General features: G+C 37.1%; 1 protein-coding gene across 1 annotated transcript in view; it reads right to left on the bottom strand.

Moving 5' to 3' along the window:
• SYNE1 (spectrin repeat containing nuclear envelope protein 1) overlaps window positions 1–21968 on the bottom strand; it is a 430148-nt gene that overhangs the window by 180341 nt on the left and 227839 nt on the right. Inside the window, exons 67-77 of the mRNA XM_058534130.1 lie at window positions 21002–21328; window positions 19629–19781; window positions 19053–19220; window positions 17098–17274; window positions 14954–15100; window positions 10744–10869; window positions 9230–9406; window positions 8005–8270; window positions 4251–6411; window positions 953–1290; window positions 613–757 (exon numbers count right to left, since the gene is read on the bottom strand). Of these exons, the coding sequence (XP_058390113.1) occupies window positions 613–757; window positions 953–1290; window positions 4251–6411; window positions 8005–8270; window positions 9230–9406; window positions 10744–10869; window positions 14954–15100; window positions 17098–17274; window positions 19053–19220; window positions 19629–19781; window positions 21002–21328 (4185 nt within the window). The remainder of the gene's footprint in view (window positions 1–612; window positions 758–952; window positions 1291–4250; window positions 6412–8004; window positions 8271–9229; window positions 9407–10743; window positions 10870–14953; window positions 15101–17097; window positions 17275–19052; window positions 19221–19628; window positions 19782–21001; window positions 21329–21968) is intronic.

Genomic DNA, 21968 nt, shown 5'->3' with positions numbered 1-21968 from the left:
ATTCCACGCAGAAGGAAATATTCCTACATAAATTTATTTTTCTTCTGATAACTCTTCCTTTTGACTTTAATTTTCAATTGAGTTAGGTTTGGATTTTTTAAAGAGGTGAGGTAAAGAGGTAAGGTAAACAAATTTTTATTTATTTATTAAAAACAAAAATTTATTTGCTGCTTGAGATGACATTCTCTCCTTTTTAAAAAGCAGCAAAAATATAAGCGAACTGAATTTGATATTTGTGTGTTACATTCTACCTTATATTGCTGCTGCATATGAGCGAGACTCAGTTATTAATTTTTGAATTTTATTTGAATTAACCTAAATTATCACCAGGAAGTATTTACTGAAACCTATTAAGTGTCATATCTTATCAGAAGCAAATTGCTCTGCATGTCTCTTTTTAAACCTAGTGATGCATTTCCATTGGGAATCCTAAAAAGGTGACAGCATTTAATTAAGTTAAAGATGCTATGAAATGTGCTTAAGTGTATCCTTTTCTTATTTAAGAAACCCAGGTGGAAATGAAGATATATTGACCTGTTTCTAGAACTATCGTATTCCAAAGACTCATTACAATTACAATGAAAAGATATCAAAACTAACAACAAAACTAACCTTGTGTTCCAACAATTTTTCTTCTGCCTCACGACTAGAAGAAGTCTTCAGTAAAGAAAACTCAGACAATTTCTTTTCTGCATCATTCATCAATTCAATAACCTCTTCTCTCGCTTTCTGGTAATCCTGCCACTGAGCTGCACATCTTGAAAAAGTCCAACAAAAGTCAATAGGCAACATAAAATCACACATTCTATGCAGAGCTCTGATGTCAGTATGTCTAATGATACTTAAGAGAGAAGAATGAATTTATGTGCTAATGTATAGTATTAGTATATTCCTATTTTCCACGTGAAAATCCATTTCACTGGAATATAAAGAATAAAATTAACTCTAATACCTTTGCAAGAGATCTAATTGGGCGTGTGAGTCCTGTATTGTCCTCTGGCTCTTCTGTTCCAGGGAAGCCATTTTCTGTGCTAAGTCCTCTTTTCCAGTTGGCTTGATGAGTGGGTCCAGGCTGGCTACCAGGCCTTGGAGCTCCTCCAGATTACAGTGGAACTGATCCTCTGTACTAAAAAATTCCATGTGGCTTTTGAGATTTTCCTCTGCACTCTCCACATCTAGGCCATTGCCTGCCAGCTGTAGCATTTCATGGGCATCCTCAAGCCAGTCGTTAGCTGCTTGAAATACTTGATAGTATCTTTGACATTGACTATATATTTGAGTCAAGGTAGCCTGAAAAACAGTAATTGCAAACACAATCAACTCTCAATTGTGACGTGTTTGCAGGAAATAGTTTAACATTTCCATTTCTTTTCCAGTCCTCAGACATGTGGATGTAAGTGTATAAGTGAATTGATAAGTTGGTGGAATTTTTTTGGTGCAGTCCATTATTATCCTTCTGTTATTCTTGTTATAATTTTATTATTGCAATTAAAATAAACAAACAAGGACAGAAATGAAATAGAAATCTATGGCGGTATCTTGACTAGTTCTGAAATTTTCCACTCTCTCTAAAGAAAAAATATAATGCTTAGTAATATGTGGCAGACTAAATATTTACTAAAGTGAAATAATGCCTCAGTTTGTTAGAAGTATAATAACACCAGTAGAATGTAAACTGGTACAGCCACTATGGAAAACGGTATGGTGGTTCCTCAAGAAATTAAAAACAGAACTACCATATGATCCAGCAATTCCACTTGTGGGTATTTATCCAAAGGAAACAAAATCATTATCTTGATGAAATATCTGTACTCCCATGTTCATAGCAGCAATATTCACAATAGTCAAGGTATGGAAACAATCTAATTGTCCACAGACGAATAGATAAAGAAAATGTGATATATATATTGGAATGTCATTCAGCCTTAAAAAATAAGGAAATCTCTTCCTTTGTGAAAACACGGACAAACTGGGAGGATATTGTGAAATAAGCCAGACAGAGAAAGACGAATACCACATAGTCTCACTTATATATGGAATCTAAAAAAAAAAGTCAAAATCGTAGAAACTGAGAGTAGAAAAGTGGTTTCCAGTGACTAGGAGGTGGACAAAATAGGGGAGGTTGGTAAATGGTACAATCTTTTAGTTTTAATTTGAATAAGTTCTGAAGATCTAATCTGTAACGTGGTAACTATAATCGATAACACTGTATTGTATCATTGAAAATAGCCAAGAAAGTACAAATTAAACATTCTCGCCAAACAAAAAAAAAGGTAAATATGTGAGGTGATGACTGTTTTAATGAGTCAGTCAACGGGGGAGAATCCTTTCACAAGATACACATATATCAAACCACCACATTGTACACTTTAAATATCTTATATAATTTTATTTGTCAATTACCACTCAATAAAGCTGGGGAAGGAAAGGAAGTATAATACCACCAAACTTCCTAACTGGCATTCACCAGACTAAATAGCAGTTTCTGGATGTGAAACAGTAGCCCATAAGTCTTGAATAGAGACTAAAATAGAAAAATTTAAGAATGTAGAGCTGACCCCTATGCAATGAAGGCCATTCAAATCCAGATGGAAAGGAAACACTCTAAGTGGCCAGCAATGACCGGACAAGACAAGCTATTACTGGGCAGGCAAACACGCAGAGAAGTACTAGAGAAAGTACACGTAAGATGAGCACTTAGTAAGGAAAGAATGAGGATGGCAAATCAAAGAACCGGTAGTAGAGATTAGAAATGCCCCTAGAACCAGGACTTTCAGCTATTTGGGCCAAGATAATCAATAAGACTACCAATCAAAAGATCGCAGAAGTAGGGACACCTTAACAGATTCAAGATTCTGGCTCAAAAATCACCAAATCAACAGAAGCAAGCTTACATGACAGATGTTTTCCAAGAATGAAAATTCTCATTAAATTCCCTGACTCTTCACTCAAAAGTCTATCTCTACTCTATCTCTATTTATATCTGTAGTTACAGGGAAATAGTTTAAAAACATTTTTTTAACAACGGCCTAGAATCAACATGAAAAGGTAAAAATATACTAAATAGACACTCTAGTTTAAGAAGCCAGAATTTTACATGATGAATTTTATTAAGATTTTACCAAAAAAAAAAAAAAGAATTTACCAACATGTTAAAATTAAAAATGTTTTATTATTTAGTATTAACCCTAATCTGTGTGGAAAATAAAGTTAAATGATAGCTAAGATTCATTGGAGACTACCTCTATATCAGGTTTTCTTCTAAGAATATAAATCTAAAGAGGGAGATATTATTATCCCTCTTCCACAGAGGGAACACTGAGCCTGAAAGGATGTAAGTAATTTGCTCAAGATCAAATAACTAAGACCAAAACCCAAGTGTGCCTTACCCCAAGGCATTAGCTGCTATATTATCCTAAGGAAATTTGTCTTTTGCTTAAATGGCTGGTTGCAATCCCATAGAATCAGAGGGACTGAGGACAGATATGGAAGAAAAGAGCCAAGAGACTAAAGGAAGTGAACCTCTGGGCACTATTCCATCTCTTCTTATTTTTGAATGCACAGAACTCGCAAGCTGCAGAACAAGCTGCAATTAGGAAGCCAAACTGGAAAGTTCTCTGCATGCTCTCATTTCTTTGTTATCCTCAAGGAAAGTCATGATCAATATCCCAGCCTTGCTTCTGCTGGGCTACAGGGAAGCAAGAGAAGACAAAACACTCCTTCCCGAGGAAGAGCTGAAGAGATGGGGCAACTGATGGGAGACCCCATAAAAAAACATAGCTGAGCATCACGGTCACGGCTGCATCGTCCATCTACCTCTGTCCATTTGGAGACTCTTCATCCAACACTAACCTTAGGAATGGCAGGTTTCACATTGTTTTAAAAAGGTATCACTAATGATTCATTGCTAATTAATTTTATTATCAATGTACTAATGTGTGGTATTAATTATATTAGTACTATCATTTATTATCTCTCCTAAAGGTGAGAGATAACTGAGGTATCACTGTATTATAACTAAAGTGAAGTCAACAGCGAAAGCACATGAAATGAATACCATGTGCAGAAACAATAAAAACATCCTTTTAAGTCACTGTTGAAGACCATTCTACCTAGTATCAAAAAAGAAACATTGAGGAAGAAATTATGACCAAGAAAAAAACCAAAAACCACCTCCCCGCCAAATTTCTCAAACCCGTTGACAAATAAGCAAAGTGGAAAAAAGAAAAGAGAAGCCCTATTATACCAACCTGTCTGGTGCGTAAAGCTTCCTGAATGTCCCCCTCGAGCTCCGAGAGTTCAGTAAGAGTGTGTTGTAAATCGGCAGAAAGCAGCTCCTTGGCTTTCGTGAATTTCTCCTTCTCCTTGTTACTCAGGGCGTTCATTATTCGCAGGCTGGACTGTACCTCTTCCTGATGAATCTGGATCTTTCTGATCTCCTCCTGGATGTCCCGGAGGTTCAGGTCCAGGCACACAGGTCCACTCAGTTCTGCCTTCACGCTCCTCAGCCAGGCCAGGGAGCGGCTCATCTCAGTCTGGAAGTCTATGCTCTGCACCATGCGGCTCTCACACTCTGTCACCGTTGCACCAATGGCAGAAGTCAACAGTTTCAACCCTTCTTGCCAGGACTGGATCTGATGTTTGGCTTTCTCATAAGCCATGGGATCAAGGTGTGGAACAAGATCTTCAAGATGCATGGTCACTCGTTTTAGAAGAATTCCTGAATCCTGAAGACTTCCTGCCAGGGAGTGATACACTTTGAGCTTCTCCTCCGCAGGGAGCGTCTCCTCATTCACTTTGGACTGCTCTGTTTTCACAGCCTCTAGTTGTTTCTCTAGCTGCTGGCACATCTTCGTGTGTTCTTCATAGGCACTGGTGGTGTCTTCTAATAAGCTGACTCTTTGTTCTGTTTGTCGCTTCAGCCTGTGGTACAAGGTGACGAGGTGTAGCATCTTGTCTGGCTGCCAAGGCTGACCTGTGCTGCGAAAACTTTCTTTCTTCTGGTTCAGTTCATCCACTGCTTCCCCGAGGCCTGCCACCTCCCCCAGAAGAGCTCTAGAACTATCCTGAAGAGACAGAGCCTCTTCAACAATCAGGTTGGTGGGGACTTGGCTCATCTTCAAGAATTGGTCTTCGAGTTCACTCAGAGACTGGGTTGTCAACTCAATCAAGGAAGCATATTCTTTCCGAGCAAGAATTGCCTCTTGGACTTGATAGAACTTGTCTTTAGCCAAGGCAACAATTACATTAAATTGCAGGGGCAGAGCATTTAGCTTTTCATTGAGGTAGGAATGGTCGACTTCATTCAGCAATGGCAATATGGCCTGTCCAGCTCTCTGTAGCATAAGTAGGAGATTTTCATATTCTGGAGATTGTTCAAGAATGTGTTGGTATTTGGCTAGTTGTGTCTGAAGCTCAGTACTCTCATTCATTAGGTTGATTTCAGGAAACGTAACAATATCTGCTTGTTTTAGCCAGTGACATGCTTTATCAAAATCTTCCTTAAAATGCTTCCTAGAAACTAAATTTTTCTCTAGTTCTTGTAGCCTATGGCTACACTTTTGTAAAACACTGTCATAGACGCTCTGCAGTTCCTGAATCTTCCCCAGTACTTCACTCTTTTCCTGCTCTGTGGCTCCTTTCATTAATTCACGACCCTGGGCCCAAAGTCCGGTGACTTCATTTTGGTAAGTCTTGAGGCTGGCTTGTGCACTCTTACATGTTTTGACTTGTTTGCTCACATCATCCGGTAACAGGCAGATATGCTCACGGAACATTATCTTTCGCTCGTGTTGCTGAATTTGGCTGGTCGCCTGGAACACCGCCATGAGAAACTGGGTTTTCTCAGACAAAGCCTTGTTTAAGTACTTTCGTCTCTGGCCCACTAAGTCGCTGAGGCAATTCACGTGCCTTTGTGCATCAGAGAGTGCCTTCTGGATTATCTGCCGCTCATTTAGGCCAAGATCAGCCATCACCCTGTCCGCGTCCTTTATGAGTGATTTCAAGAGCATCTGTTTGGCCTCCAGTTCACTGCAAATGGCAAGGTGATCCATGAGAAGGTTCTGAGCCATCTCAGGCGGGGGGCTCTGTTTCAGGGCCTCAGCAACGTTGGGTTGCTGCTCTTCGGCCCAATCCATGAGCTCCTGAAACCTAGACCGCACCACATTTAGCTCCTCCAGGTTGGTGACTGATACTTGGATTTTTCTTTTGACAAGATCCTCAAGCTGAAACCAACGTTGTTCCAAGTGACTTGTCTGTTCCTTGACTAACTCTCTGTCATCTAAATTCAGATGCTCTATCATTTTCTGCTTTTGATCTTTCAGATCTTCAATAGCCTGCTTTCTCTCCTGCAATGCCAATGCTAACTTTTTCAAAGCTTCCAGATGGACAGCTGTACTCTCTGCATCAGATCTATAAATATAAAGAGAAAAACAAATTAGCTTTAGCCAATATCTATGTTTGTTCATTCGTGTTAAATTACACTTCACTATTTTCTGTAAGTGGATGTTCTTAGCTTGGAGTAGCTCAATTCGTGAGTTATTTACAGAGGTGCTATAATTATTATGGAATACAAGACCCATATAATTCTTTATCAGAAGTTGAACCAAAATAAGTTGCCTAGACACTTCTCTACTCTTCTTCTGGCTAATGCTGCCTTCCCATCACATCTGAAATGTACTTTTAGCTTCTTCCTCTGGCCCTTATCAAGAGAGCAGGATCTGCCTGTTAACAAGGTCCCTGGATGATTTGTGTAAACACTAAACATCGAGAAGCAATGATCTACTGCATTCTGGAAAATGGCACCTAAAGAAATTAATAAGTGATCCATGATTTATGTGCTTTCCTGGGATAAGAAGCTTCAACAGACAATATAGTGTTAGATAGTACAACCGTAAGATATAACCAATGGCTCTAACAGCTGCTCATTTGTATACTTAGATATTTTTCGTTTATTTTGAGAAATCTTTAAAAATAAGTGTGAAATGCAAAGAATTCTCATCCTTTGACTGCAAAATACATAGGAGAAAAATGGAATCTTATAGTTTCTTTCATTTATAAAATAATCAGCTCTGAAGTATGAGGAACAGGTTGGGAGGCATTATGATGTGTTCTGTTTGGGATATATTAGGTCTGAGGTGACTGTGGGCCAACTCAATGGAGATGCCTATTGTATACCTGAAATACGGGTTTTTGCTGAGAGTAACTAGATTTATCCCAAAGACTAGTAAAATGTCGAGCATCAAGGAAAAGTACATCAGAAAATAGTATATCTCCTCCTCCAAAAATCACTATGATGTAACTACATCTAGAGTAATGTTTTCAGTTTTAATTGCTACAAATTAATAAATCTGGGCAGAAGTGCCAATTTTAACAATTATAGTGATCAGAAGTATAGAAAAATTTCCCTATGATGACCCAGTGTATGTGGGCATAGGGAGGGAAAATGTTTGAAAGAAATATTTTCAAAGAAAAAACTAAGAGGGTTTCAATTGCTACAAAATCACAAATGACACACATTAATTGAATTTGGATTGTTCACCAATTTCTAGAATACCCCAAGTACAAGACAAAACGTGACTGAATTACATAGAATGTATTACTTTCCAGAATTGACAAGAAATATATGGAAGATATAGATTCAAGAAGGATTCATTTCATGAATTCATAGATGATAGTCCCCTAGCTGGTAATTAAACACAACTAGAAATATTCTTGGAATATTCTTTGAAATCACAGAGTATTAGTCTTTGGAATATTCCTTGAGGTCACAGGGAAAAAGAGCACCAAACGTTTTCCACTTACTCTCTGGTTAAATTAATATTGAGCTAGGAAAACCATTACTCTGTATCCATACGACAACATTAGGTACTTAATAAAGTTTTATCAATATTCGTAATGATAGACAATAGCTGCTAAAAATGTAAGTAAGATATTTTTATTTTTACAGAAATTAAGAAATTTCTGGCTTAGCATTTTGGTGACCCACTGGAGGATTGCTGTTACCTGGCCAAATTATCCCAGTCTGTAGTAAATTTTTCTAAGAACACTTCAACGACGTTCATGCAGTCATGGTAATCTCTTGTTCTCTGAAGATCTTCTTCCCTTTGCAAGCACAGATTGTCAGCCTGAAGACATAGGTCTAGCCACTGGTCATTTAAATGACTTATTTCCTTGTGTTCAGGAGACTCTTGCTTCTTGGTTAACTTATTCACCTTATCTGTAATGGCGGTCACTGACGCCTGCTTGCCCTGTAGTTTCTTAACAAAATCCTAAAGAACAGCAATGATGACAAAATAAATGACATGTAACAAACCCTTCAAATAAATACAGAGTCAGGCATAGACATAACGCCTCTAAACACTTTAAGTAACTGAAGACTTTATAATAAATGGTTCATAAGGGACAAAAAGAAAATCTAAAAATCATCATACTTCTTTGTGAAAACAAATTTCCAAGTGTGTAAGAATCAAAGGGTAACTGTGATATTTTCTTTCATTGTGTTCCTTTGAAAAGTGTAAAGAAAAATTGATAAACGTGAAACAATATTATATTCATTAAGGAAAAAAGTTAATATTTTATCTTAAAGTGCAGCCTCAGTTTTCGAAGAATTTTTAAAGCTCACGCTTTTGAGGAAAAAATATTTCATTGACGTCTTCTCTATTCTTTTTTCTGCATATGCAAACAATATTCCAATAGAAAATCTAAATAATATAAATGGCTCATTATCACAGAGAAAAGTAAATCTTAAAGTTTGTTAAAAATCTGATACAACTTCCAATCAAATTAATATAATGATTTTCTATTATATTTTAAATTATATAAAAATATATAAATTCTCTTACATTTTAAATTAATTGTATATTAATATATATTTTCTATATTAGATATATATTTAATTAATTGATACATTTACAATCCTAGAGCTTTAGCAACATTGTGATGAAAAGCTAATAAATAATAAGGCTTCGTATGTGTTTAGTGTCAGAGTCCTCTGGCTGCTGTGTTTGGAAACAAACTACAGAGTGAATGTCCTTCAATGCGAGTGGTCCATTGGAGCTCCAAGAAAATATCTGAATGTTTACTTTCTGATCTGTCCTTTCCCGGTACCACATGAAGGTTGTTCTGATTCTATCTTATTCCTTAAATAGCTATACTGATGTTTAAGGGTTGGCTGACACACTCCCATCCTAGTCTCCTTTATCTCCCCTGGAGACCCATTAATTCCTACCTTTACTTGGGAAACCATGTTCTGTGCAATATTCAGCTCCAGTTCTGCGTGTCTCTTCTTCATATTCTGCAGTTGCTGATCGGCATCCTGGAGGTAAATCCAAAACTCAGCCTTCGTGTGCTTGACCTCTTCCCAGCCCTGGGTTAGGTTCTGTGCCTGGGCAAGCCTTTGTTCAATCTTTGGAGAACACAGAGGCAAAAGTTAGCAGCAATAGATCGAAGTATTTATACTCAGTGACTCAGAGATGCAGTTCTTCAGCCTGTCCTATACACAGGCCAACACACATGCATGTGCGTGCACGTGCACAGACACACACACACACACACACACTCACTCTGTGATAAATCCAAAAAGGATTCTTTCTTTGCTTCAAGAAAAGCAGATTTTCTTTTTATATTTAGGTTTTTCGAAGACTTTAAATGTCTAAGTCTTATGCCACATGATTTCAATCAGTATTATGAAGCTCTAGAAGTTTTAAGAATTTATTAGGTCTAAAGCTGCTCTAATGGTTTTCCACATTGGGATTTCAGTAGACACATCTGTTTGACTGACTCACGAATTTGGTTTTGGGCTTAACTAGAAAAGACTTATATTGTTCTCTATTGTACATTTGTTGATACTTCTTATAAAACACTAAGTTATTAATGTTTTGGATATATTTTTAGATCTGCTTCACTGGTTTTTGTAACCATGTATTTCAATAAATTATTTCTGTAAAAATATGAATTATATCATCTTTCATAAAGATTTAAAGACAAATTTGCTTTGATAATATAAAAGTGACAAACCTACACTATTGTGATATCTACATTATTCAATTATTTTAATTTCTTTGTTAGTTTTTTCCTTTAGATCATTTTACTATTCTGCAAATACTCAATCAATTAAATACCAAAACCAAGTCTTATTTTTTTTTTTCTAAACCCAAACATGTTGAATTAAAGAGTTTAAGGCAGCTGTGGCAAACACACGGCCGCTGTGCTGCCATCTGTCTGCTGTGGACGGGTACTGCTAACTCATCACGGTCCTTTCCACTGAACCCAGATATAGCTTCAGAATCCTTCTCAACACCACACTCAGCCACTGCCAATGGTTTAGAAGGGTCATGGCAGATGACATGCTCTTTGCCATCCCTAATATAAAGCAAAGATCAGGAACTCCTCTCATATTAAGTGTTACTAAAGAAAGAGATGGAAAAGGAGAAAAGGACAAAAAAATGAGTAGAAAAATAGGAAAGGAGGAAGAGAAAATGGTAATTAAGGATAGAAGCAGAAAGAGGTGCTAATGATTAGCAGTTCACTGGGATGAAATGTTTCAGTTCCAATTCAGTGGCATCAGTATCAAAGTATGTTTACTTCTCTGTGACTTCGCTGAAATTCAAATACCTATTTATTATAATGGTTGTAGGAGCATCATAGCAGGAATAATCCAAGGAGATATTTTCTTTCCCATCTAACATTCAAGCAAGAGAATAATCAAACAGACAAATCCAATAGGATTTTTTAACTTTTTACCATTTGCTCTGTTTGTTGGATGTCTTTTGCTGTGGTTTTCACTGAAGAGTTCGACAAGTCACACATGGAGCAAAGGAGATCTAAGTAGGTCCTTGACTGTTCTTGCAAAGCTCTGAAGTGTTTGACCTGAAAAAGAAGCATATTTGTCAAAGTGAAAGAAATGCATGCTATATTTAGTTAGCAAATATTTGTACCATTTGTAACATTTTGTTGACATTTCAAAAATAATCTTGCTGTGCTCAGTATTTTCACCATTGTTGTAAATGACATATATTAGTGACTTGCAGGAAAGAATTCAAAACACACTGGCAGGATCCCATTTGTTCACCAGCTGCTTCTCATTGTAATTAGTCTATATGGTCTGGGACAGGAGAACACTCAAGAAACTTCTATAATCTTTCCAGATCCTCTGCTCACGTTCTAGCTTGTTTTCCATTTCAGAGAAAGAATCAGTAGCCTACTCTGGCCTGCCTCTTAACATGTCTTTGCATATTCTGAAGACATAAAGGAAAAGGTCATTGTGCATGTGTAGGCTTCACTGGAGTTTGGTAAAAATGCACGTGTCTGGGCTCTTTTTCTCCCTAGAAAGCTCACAGAGTGCGCTTCCCTTTCCATAAGCCCAAGAAAGGCTTCTCCAGGTGGATCTTTCATCTAGACACAGAAACACAGAGAAACGTGATTCTGTGAAGATCCCCAGAGTCTATACAGACTCTGTTTTAGATGCTGGGCACAAAACTGTAAACCAAACAAAACCCTTGCTCCCATGGAGCTTACATTCCTATGGCGGAGACAGACAATATACAAACAAACAAACAAATATGCAATGCAATGTTTGGTAGTGGTAAACTATGTAGCAGAGTAAAGGTGGGCAAGTGTGATAAGGACGCACTGTTCCTTTGGGAAAAGTGTACCTTCAAGACCTCCCTGAGGAACAGACTTGAATTTGGGGAGGGACCAAGTAGTGTCATGGGGTAAGAACATTCCAGGTGGTGGGAGGGACAGCAAATGTGAAGCCTTGAGGCTGGAGGAGGGACCTACGTAGGCGCAGGGGTCAAAGAGATGGGCAGGGGCCAAACCATGGAGGACCTTACGTCCATTCCAAGTTGCCAGGTTCATGCCTCTATGCCTTCTCAACCTCAGCACCGTTGGCATTTGAAGCCAAATAATTCTTTGCTGTGGGGTCTGTCCTGTGCATCGCAGGGTGTTCAGCAACATCCCTGGTTGAAACCAATGGCATCCCCACCACTCTCAGTTGTAACAACCAAAAATGTCTTCAGACATTGCCAAATGTCCCCTGGGGAACAATATCATCCCTCCTTTATGGTTGAGAACCACTGCTCTAGTACCACTGCAATTATGAGAAGTGGCCCCTTTGTTACCAAAAAGGTTCACTTTTGGAAAACAAATTATGTAACCGGCCTATTCATTGACTGTGGTAAGAAATTTGGAGTTTATTTTAAGCGTGATGGGAAGATATTAGAAGAAACATGATCTGACATAGGCTTTAAAAGAATCAGGCTTACTATTGTGTGGAGAACAGTCTAGGGGTGACAGGCAGCAGAGGAAGCAGGTGACGAGTTATTAGGCTACTGTAGGAGTCGAATGAGAAATGATGATGGCAACAGAGGGTGGTGATGGTAGAGGTGATAAGAAATGGTTCTCAATTACTACATCTTTGTGATAAATGGAGAAGGAGGTATTGACTGCAAGTTGTATACAATAACGTTGATCTACAGAAACTTAGGTGATTTTCCAAAATCATAGTCAATATCAAAGCCTAATTTTTTGACTCTTATCTCAGTATCTTTTCCTCGGAACTGTATGGATTTCCTAGAGACACCATTCTCATGTAGATGTAATAAATACAGATCAATTTCCCATTAAGTCAAAAGTAGCACCTAAATTTTTATTCAGTGTACAAACTGATTGGTGTTTCACTTCCAACTGGTGTCATTAGTCACCAAGCAAAAGCACCTCATCATGTACCTGTGACCCAGAGAAAGTTATCTGTCCCAAACAGCCTTTGGAAATGCGAAGAGAATAAGATATGGAATTTTAATTTTATAAATATATTTACTTTAAAAAGAATAATGATTTATTTTAAGATTTTTATAGCTGGCCTGATTCCAAAAGCATTAGGAGCAGGTCATAGATTGTCAATGATAAAAGAGTTGCAAAAGCTTTTTGCAAATTTGATACTACTTTTTCCTATTCCTCCAAATTTCACATGTCATGCCTTATAAAAACACGTGGCATTCTTAATGAAATCAAATCAGCCTGTCATTGTCTTGTGGTAGTTGGGGGGCGTATTATCACTATATGCTTATTGGGTATTTACCAGGCGGGAGGCACTGGGGAAACACAACGTGTGCTGGGACTGTGATCAAATTGCAACTGCAGCCAGTCAAAGCCTGACCCCAAGTCTGACCCCATCTGAAGTTGTCAGGAGTGGAATTCTCCAGTTGCTATCCAAACTAGCTAATGACTCAGGGCCTGCTCAGTTTTATAGGAATGCTAACTAATTACCAAGGGAAAAACTGACTAATTAAAACAAAACAAAGCAAATAACAACAAAAACAAAGAGAGAAACAAACAAACCCTTTCCCTTTCAGAATGACTGCAATCCAAGCATCTCCAGTAGCTCCAATTCCCTTCTCTGGCTACTTTCTAAAGGGGGACATTTGAGAGACTGTGTGGAAGGAGCAGAAACCATAACAGTGAACCATGTAGGCACCCAATCTGGAAACTAAGAAGGGTCAGCGTCCTCCTGTAACCACAGCTAATTCTGGTAGGTGTAAGGAATCTTGTGTTCTAGCAAAAGGTCATTGAGGGGCAGACCCCGTGACACAGTGGTTAAGTTTGGTGTGCTCTGCTTTGGCAGCCTGAGTTCACGGGTTTGGATCTCAGGCACGGACCTACACCACTCATCAAGCCACGCTGTGGCGGTGACCCACATGCAACATAGAGGAAGACCGGCACAGATGTTAGATCAGGGTTAATCTTCCTCAAGCAAAAAAAAAAAGAGGAAGATTGGCAACAGATGTTAGCTCAGAGCGACGCTTCCTCACCAAAAACAAAACAAAACAAAAATGGTCATTGGGATTCATATGATTTTTCCCCCTCCCTTTTATTTCTTTTTTGGTAAAAAACAAAGGAGAAAAATCAAGCTTTGTTCTAGATTGTTCTGAATAAAGTACATTGGAAACAAATGGCCACAAGACAAAGAATGACTCAAGAAACCACATGATCTAATGAAAAAGCAGAATATAGACAATCTTCAATTCATTTCTTGAGTCAAGGAGAAAGCCATGTTTGATTTGTCCTGATCCTATTCTTTATAAGGTATAATATGTGCTCTTTTGTGAACCAGTTTGTGACTTAAATAATGTAAATCATTTAAGCCAGAAAATATACTTTGGGGAATGAATTTCCTGGACACATTCTCTATCTGGACTAAATGAACAAGCACATTATTTTAACCTTAATTTGAGGTCAAAGAATTGAATTATTTAGTTAATATTATTACTTCATATCTGGCAGCAATAACCTTTACAACTAAATTCCTTTAAAATATTTTTCCACTGGGTTTGCACTGCACAGAAAAGTTGCTTAATACAAAAGTTTTCAAAATATTCCTCACATATTCGGATTAAGTCTCAGCAGAAACATTTTAAGCATGTGGATGTCAAATTAATATGCAATAGATTATTGTGTTTTACACAATAACAAGGATTATTCCATTCATCATTCATTCAATAATTATTTATTAAGCACCTTTTTTTGTGCCAAAAACCTGTGGGAGAAGCTAATATTTCTTTTCCGTTTACAAATCATGTACATTGTGGTATGACATTTGAATTTCTTCATAAATTTCAGAAGCCAGTATACTTATAATCCCTTTACATATTAGGACACCAAAGCTCAAAGAAATTAAGTGATTTACGCGTGGTCACCCTACCGTGTAGGTATTGGTGTCAATCTCTTGGCTACAGTGTCCATGTTCCTTCTATTCTACCAGACTGTCCCGCAGTATTGCATCCATCTTCCTGGCTAGAACATGAGCTCAACTAGAGTCAAGCTCAGACCTTATTTATATCTTCCTATTCCCAGGAGCTAGCACAGTTTGGCACACAAGAGGTATTTAATATATTTTCACTGAATGTTTCAGTGAATCACAGTACAACATAAACTTTCAGGAGTCATCAAGTACCTGTTTAACGGCTTCTGCCCGGCTAAGAGGTGGATGCGGGCTTGGCTTTAAATCTGGTTCGATGGCAGAAAGCCAGGCCTGGCACTGCTGTAGAGTGTCTTGTCGACTAACATGCTTCTGAAGTTCATGTTCAAGACTTTGGTACACCTGAGACAAAACAAGCACACTGGGGTTGCGAGGGCTGTTTTAGATCTCCATAAAGACCACCGGAATCAAATGAAACATGTCCACAAGTCCGTTTAAATGGATTTGACCCCAGGACTCCCCAATACCATACACATATCTAGGGAATTTGTATAGATTTCAAAATGTTGCAAAGCACAATGGCCATCCCCCAGTCTACAAGTTCTCAACCCACACATTACAATGGAATATACTGATTAGGGGAAGAGAATGTGGGCAGGGTTAATGTAACTGCAGAAATGGGTTAGAATACATAAAATCTTTGAACTGTCAAACCTAAATCAGAGGTTTTTGCAGCTTCCTCCCACGGTATAAATATTGCACTTTTTGTTTAAGCTAGAAACTAAAAGTAAAAATAAAACACCATCTCATGCAAAGATAACCACATTTCTCTAACTGAAATGTTTCTGCTTTAGAGGTAGGGTCAAATTGTAACTAAATTATAACAAGGGGAGGGGAGAGTTTGATGATCTCGTTTCATTTTAGAAGCTATGGTCCAAGATAATAATCTAGCATAATCCAAACATTTTCTAATACGTCTATTCAATTAATTAATCCTCAACCAGCCAATTTCCATTTTATCCATAAAAAACATACTGAGAAAGTATTATGTTTCTCTTTGTAATCAAGATGAAATGAATCTATGATGTTTTCTGAACAAACTATTTCATTAAAAAATAAAATAAGAAGGAAGTGAGGTTAGTCTGGCTTTTCTTTCATTGTTGCAATGATAGAAGATAACTGAATTCTGCTTTTCTCTGTAATCTGTTAAATTCATCATTTTCATCTGATATTGGGACTATCCCTTATTTATTCTTATTGCAAGCAGAACTAAAAAGAATAAAGGTGTTTTGTTCTCTTTATCATTTTTGCAATCTTTAATTATGAGGTTCTGACTATATGCTTAGAGTCTGATCTGCTTTTTAAAAACTTATTTTTAAATTATCTTTGTCTTTTGAATAATAACCAATGTTTCTTAAAAAATTTAAGCTGTATCCCTAATGCATAGACAATAACCCCTACAAAGGCAGCGTTAATAAATCTCTGTTGAACAAGTGAACGAATGAACTCACCAGAAAGCTCCATGCTGTTTTTTCATCTCGCTCCCTTTTCCTCCTTTGTCATTATTTGCTATTATTTGTCAGATTCCTTCACCCCTAATTTTTATTAACTTTTTGAGGTGAATTTTCCAAGCCTAGGGTGTCAACTAATGTCACCTAGCATTTGTTGTTTTTTTTCATTATCATGATGAACACACACTATTCTCCCCATGTCACTTGTATGTCTCCAGTTCTTACTGACTAGACTAGTAACAAAAATACATGAACTTTTTGCTATGTCATTTAAAAATTCTAGAATAATAAAAAGCAATTCACTAATTTTACTCAGTTTCTGTTAAAAGGGTGATTCTTATCCATCTCAGACTTATTTCTATAAAGTTAAGGATTCTGTTTTAGTGAAAGTATACCCATTAAAGTGTAAATCAAAATTGGTATTTACTACTTCTCTCAATTTCTATATGAATGCATAAAAATATTGAATTACAGTAGAACCTAGACTGCATAGATTAAAAAGAAAATAATTATTGTGAAAATTACAGAATAAACTTATTTGGTATTATAGAATAAATGGCAGATTAGAAGTATTGATGTCATGCAAATAAAAACAAATAAAATAAAATAAAATAAAAATTTTCATAATAAATTCATGGACTAAAGGGATTGGATAAAACTGAATGTCCGAAATTCATCACTGTCACAACAAATAAAGGTACAATATGTTAGTTCTGTGTTTGCACAGAGACTATGAAATCAATCCTCCATTTCCTGTCTGGGCATACACCAAAACTAACTCAGGGACTTAAGCATCAATACAATTTTTAAAATTAGATTGAGACCTCTAGATTGCATAGCCTTTCTCCATAATTCATCATCATTCTAGAATGTGCCAATGGTACTCACCCTCTGAGCTGTACTGCAGATGGCTGAGTAACTATCCTTCGTGCCCTGCAGATGAGCATGCACATTTTGTTTAAGCTTCGCTTGAAGGTGGTCTGCACATTGGCTGATCAAATTATCACCTTTAATTTTAAGGTTGTTCAAACGGTCTTCAAAACTCGCAATTTCTTCCATCATTGCCTACAAAAATGAAACCAATATGGAGTTGTCATAATTCCATTTTTAGTTTTTAAATAGCCTATTTATCAAACAGGAAGTTTAAGATCAATAATTTCACTGTTTAATGAAGTCTTTGAGTTTTGTAATTTGTCTTGGTTACCATATTTGCCAAGTTAAAAAAGAATGTGTTTTCAGGAATATTCCAATGGGAAGAGCTAATGAGTTTAATGGATTGAGTTACACAGGGAATGATGAAGTAACCTTTAAGACTAAAATGAATTCATGGCTGATCTCAACTAGAGAGATATCTTCTCCATGGTATTATTGCCAGAGAAAAGGATGTTCATACATTTTTCAGCTCTATAAATTATAATTCTGGTATAATTAATGTCTAAATAATCTAATCACTATTTAATCTAATTTACCTAATAATATAATATCTAATTATTAATTTATATAGTTTATAATTTACATCTAATAGTATTTATGTTAATAAAAATAACATTTACCACTTACCATTTATTAAGCACCTGCTATAGTCCAGGAACTATATATAAGCCCTGATAAACGTGTATTATCATCGTTTTACAAGTGAGGAGACTGAAGCACAGAGAGGTTATATAACGTGCTCAAGGTCACATAACTAGTAAGTGGCAGAGCCCCAAGCTTTGGACTCCACTCTGTCTGACTTCAGCTCATACATAGCCACATGTGTCCTCTGGTGAGCATTCTCACAGATCACAGGAGGAACCAACTTTTTCAACTCAGGTTTTAATTTCCTTACTGCTGTACGATGCTAATGACAAGCGACACCTTCCAGCACAAGGTTTCCTGAGTTGACATATCAATATATCTAAGGGAAACTCTGGTGGTCTCTCAGTAGCCCAGGATCCACCACTTTTTCCAATGGTGCTGGGTTAACGGTTATTACGTACACCATATTGAAAAGAACCATTTCGTCTTTGAGTTAGAATAGAACCACTACATCATGAGGTTACTGAGGGTATCTCCTCAGTGCCTAGTAGAACATATCATCTAATAACTTTTCAATTCATATTTACAAAATAAAATTTTCTCCTACAGATAGGTATCCTGAAGGCCAGAGAGGTTAACTGGCTCTCGTAAGACATTTGACCATGTCATGACAAAAATTCAGTTTCCCATTAAGGTCACCAAAATTGCTCCATAAAATTGTGGCCAAATGACATCTGTCATCTGGCACATATAATTGCTAAAAATATATATTAATAAGGATAAGAAAACCTCATATCAGTGCTATGCTTTGTGGCTTACAAAATGCTTTCACATACATTATCTCCTGTGATGACCACAACAGCTCTGTGATGGGGATGATACCATTATCACACTTTACAGAGGAGAAAAAAGAGGAGGCTCAGAGAGGCTAGGTTCCTCCAGCTAGGAAGGAGAGAGTCTGCCTACAATCCAGCCATTCTGATTACTATTACTGTATCTTATTTTTGGCTGCACTTTCTAAAATAAAGATTAATCTCTTTCTTTGATAAATTACTCCATAAAGATTAAATTCTGTAATAAAAAACTGTTAGCTGGGAAAACTGCTACAATGTTGTTCAGAAGTTGAAATGCCAGGATTCGACTGTTGTTGATTCACTTAAATATTGAATTCAACTGTCCTCAGTTATCAGATGTTCTCAAGACTCAGACCTGATTCTTTAAGTAGAGTCATTATGATCCAGAGATATGCGTGTACACACACACACACACAGGCACGGCTGTTAAAGCCATCCTGTATTCTGCAGCTCTTTAGAGACCAGGCGTACCTTGTGGTGGGCCAGTTGTTGGGTAATTGTCTCTAGATTGCTTGTCTCCATGAGGTCGGGGGCCACCAGCCGGCCTGACATCTGCAGCAGCCACTTCTCCACTTCTTGGAGCTCACTGTTGTAATCTTCATGGTCTCGGACTTTCGCCTCGAGACTGTAGACATGCTCCTGTGAAGCCACATACCTGTTAGAGGTGACTTTCAAGCCAAAAATCTACTTAAAACTCTTCTATGTTTTAAAAAACCCAGTGCAACTCATAGAGTAGGTAAAGTTACACATATCAGAAAATTACTAGGAACAGAAAAAACATAAAGCATCATTATGCCATTTAAATGCCCATCTGAATAAAAGGGAAAATACTGACCCATACCAGCCCTTAAAATTTTCTGACAGATGAAAAGGAGTCAAGAACACGATGCAGTCCATACAAAAGCTGAAATGTAAGGATGTACACCAGAAATTTACATCATGTTATAAACCAATGTGACCTTAATGAAACAAATTTTTTAAAAAAGAGTCAGGATCTCTTTTGGGGCAAATAAACACATTTTTATTGAATTTCTGATCTCTCCTTACCTTTCCTGCACTGCAGAGGTCCTGGTAATCACTTTGAAGTTTATCTATTTTGTCCTTTAAAGTAGCATCCTGCACCAGTTCCAGAAGAGCCTCACCTTTCTCTCTCACTGATTTTACTGATGGTTCATAGGACAGTACCATTTGCTGAAGAGACTTCAATTACAAAGAAAAAAAAAAAGCCAGCTCATCTATGTGATCAAGGTGAATATATCCATATACCTATAGCAAATATGGGATGATCTACCTCCGATAAAGATATGATGCATATTTTATAAATCAGTCAATGTAAAACATTAAAGAATGTTTTTTTATGGCTAATACAGTGTTCAAATACAGAGCAAAAGTAACACATCAAATAGCCCTTCATGTGTGGAGAGGGAAGTATGGAAAAGAATTACATTTGGCTGAAATTAACAAAGTTCATATTTCTGGCTTCTGCCTCATTCCTTTCAGCAGAGAAAAAATACTCAACATAAAAAGAAGGGAGCAAGGTGCTGCCTTCTGATTTTGAGTTCATGAAGTTAATTGCATGAAGTTAGTGAGACACATTCCAGCTGCAACGTTGCTGTGACAGGCGAAAAGTGCCTTAATATATAAAGAACTCAGTGGGTAAAAAAGAAAGAAGAGGTGGTTGTAATTCTACCTTCGAAGACATGCTGTTAGGCTTGGTAGAAAAGCCAAGGAGGGGAATAGACATATTGACTGGGGGAAGAAAAAGCTTCCGACAGGAAAAGCTTTGAAGTAAGCCATCACGCTGTAATTCTTAAAGACTATCACTAAATCATTCTGGTCAAATTTAGAACATAAATTATCCCACCTATAAGCTTTGATAACTGTTTCAAATATTTGAGCAGGTGAAATATCTATATCTATAGGATGTATAGCTATATCCACATCACTATTTATTCTTTCAAAAATTAATTTCTACAGTGGTTAGCTATCATTGATTAATTAGAACTTATTTTTTTCCAGTTGGTTAATTAGAACTCATTTCCAATATGCCGTTGGTCAGTTTCTAAGCCTCGGGCACCCTAAAGAATAAGGGAAGACTTCATGAAAGAGATAAAATCTACAGATGTGCGATCCTGATGCCAGGAAGATTTATCTGGAGGATCTATATACCTGGATCATACTGTCAGAATAGATCTCTATTTATTGATAGAATCTTTGAATATCATGATTCCTGGATGGAAAAATAACTCTGATGTAGTGCATCTCACCAAATAAATCTACATCACTCACCACCAGTAGAATAGACATGTTAAGGACATTTTCCAGCATCCATTAAGAGTGACACACACCAGAATTCATCTCCCTCCCATTTAGTCGCTACATGACCTCCTCATGTGTTTGTCAATGTAAGAACACACTACCTTATATTTAGATAATTGAGCTTTTTTCTCATATAATTCCATTTTGGGTTCTTCAGGAACCTGTAGGATTTCTTGGTATTCTGCTATCCACTGAGTTAATGCTTTGTATTTATCTGAGAATTCCTTTGCTAAATGAAGGCCTTTTTCCAGAGTCATGTGCTCTTTCCGGACAGTGCTGGTCAGTTCCTTCAACTGCTCCACGTGATCATGGATCTCTTTTCTTAAGGTCTCTGCCTCACCATCCTCCAAGTATTCAAGAGCTCTCTCTCCTTTCTCCCGGGCCGATTTCAGCAAACTGTGGCCTTTCTCCATGTCTTTTAGCAAACCCTGAGAAAGAGAGTGAGTAGGAAGCAAATATAGAGTTAGTCTTATTTATTTCCTTTTAAAGAAAAGGCTTTCAAGTCCTATTCTCAAGTCCATCTATTTCTCCTTAAAATACATTTTTGAAGTTTGTAACCAGATTTGACCTGCCAGGAATCCTCTTTTCTTTATTTCAATATAGGCTTTAAAAAGTCTTGATCAATGTATCACTTCCAAATCAGAGTCTTAAAAAAGAACTTGATGTTTATCTCAGCCTTAGCAGTGGTCCTAAAGATTTGAGTAAAAATACTTTGTTAATGCACAGAGCCATGAATTTGAGATAAATTATTTTTCTCTTAATATTTAAGTATAAAATTGGAATTTAGTTAAGAATTTCGTGAGCAGTCATGTCTAAGTCATTCAGATGATATCATATCATAAATAAATGGAAGCCAGCCTTTGGACTTAAAGAGCTTATAACTTAGTACAGTCATGTGCCGCATAACAACGTTTCGGTCAATGACAGATCACATATATGATAGCGGTCCCATAAGATTAGTACCATACAGCCAAGGTGTGTAGTAGGCTATACCATCTAGGTTTGTGTAAGTACACTCTATGATGTTCACACAACAACAAAATTGCCTAACAACACATTTCTCAGAAC

Source organism: Diceros bicornis, chromosome 39 (genome assembly GCF_020826845.1).
Source record: "Diceros bicornis minor isolate mBicDic1 chromosome 39, mDicBic1.mat.cur, whole genome shotgun sequence".
In the NCBI taxonomy this organism is placed as follows: domain Eukaryota; kingdom Metazoa; phylum Chordata; class Mammalia; order Perissodactyla; family Rhinocerotidae; genus Diceros; species Diceros bicornis.
The sequence above is the reverse complement of the archived record's forward strand: the minus strand, read 5'-3'. Positions and strand labels throughout refer to the sequence as shown.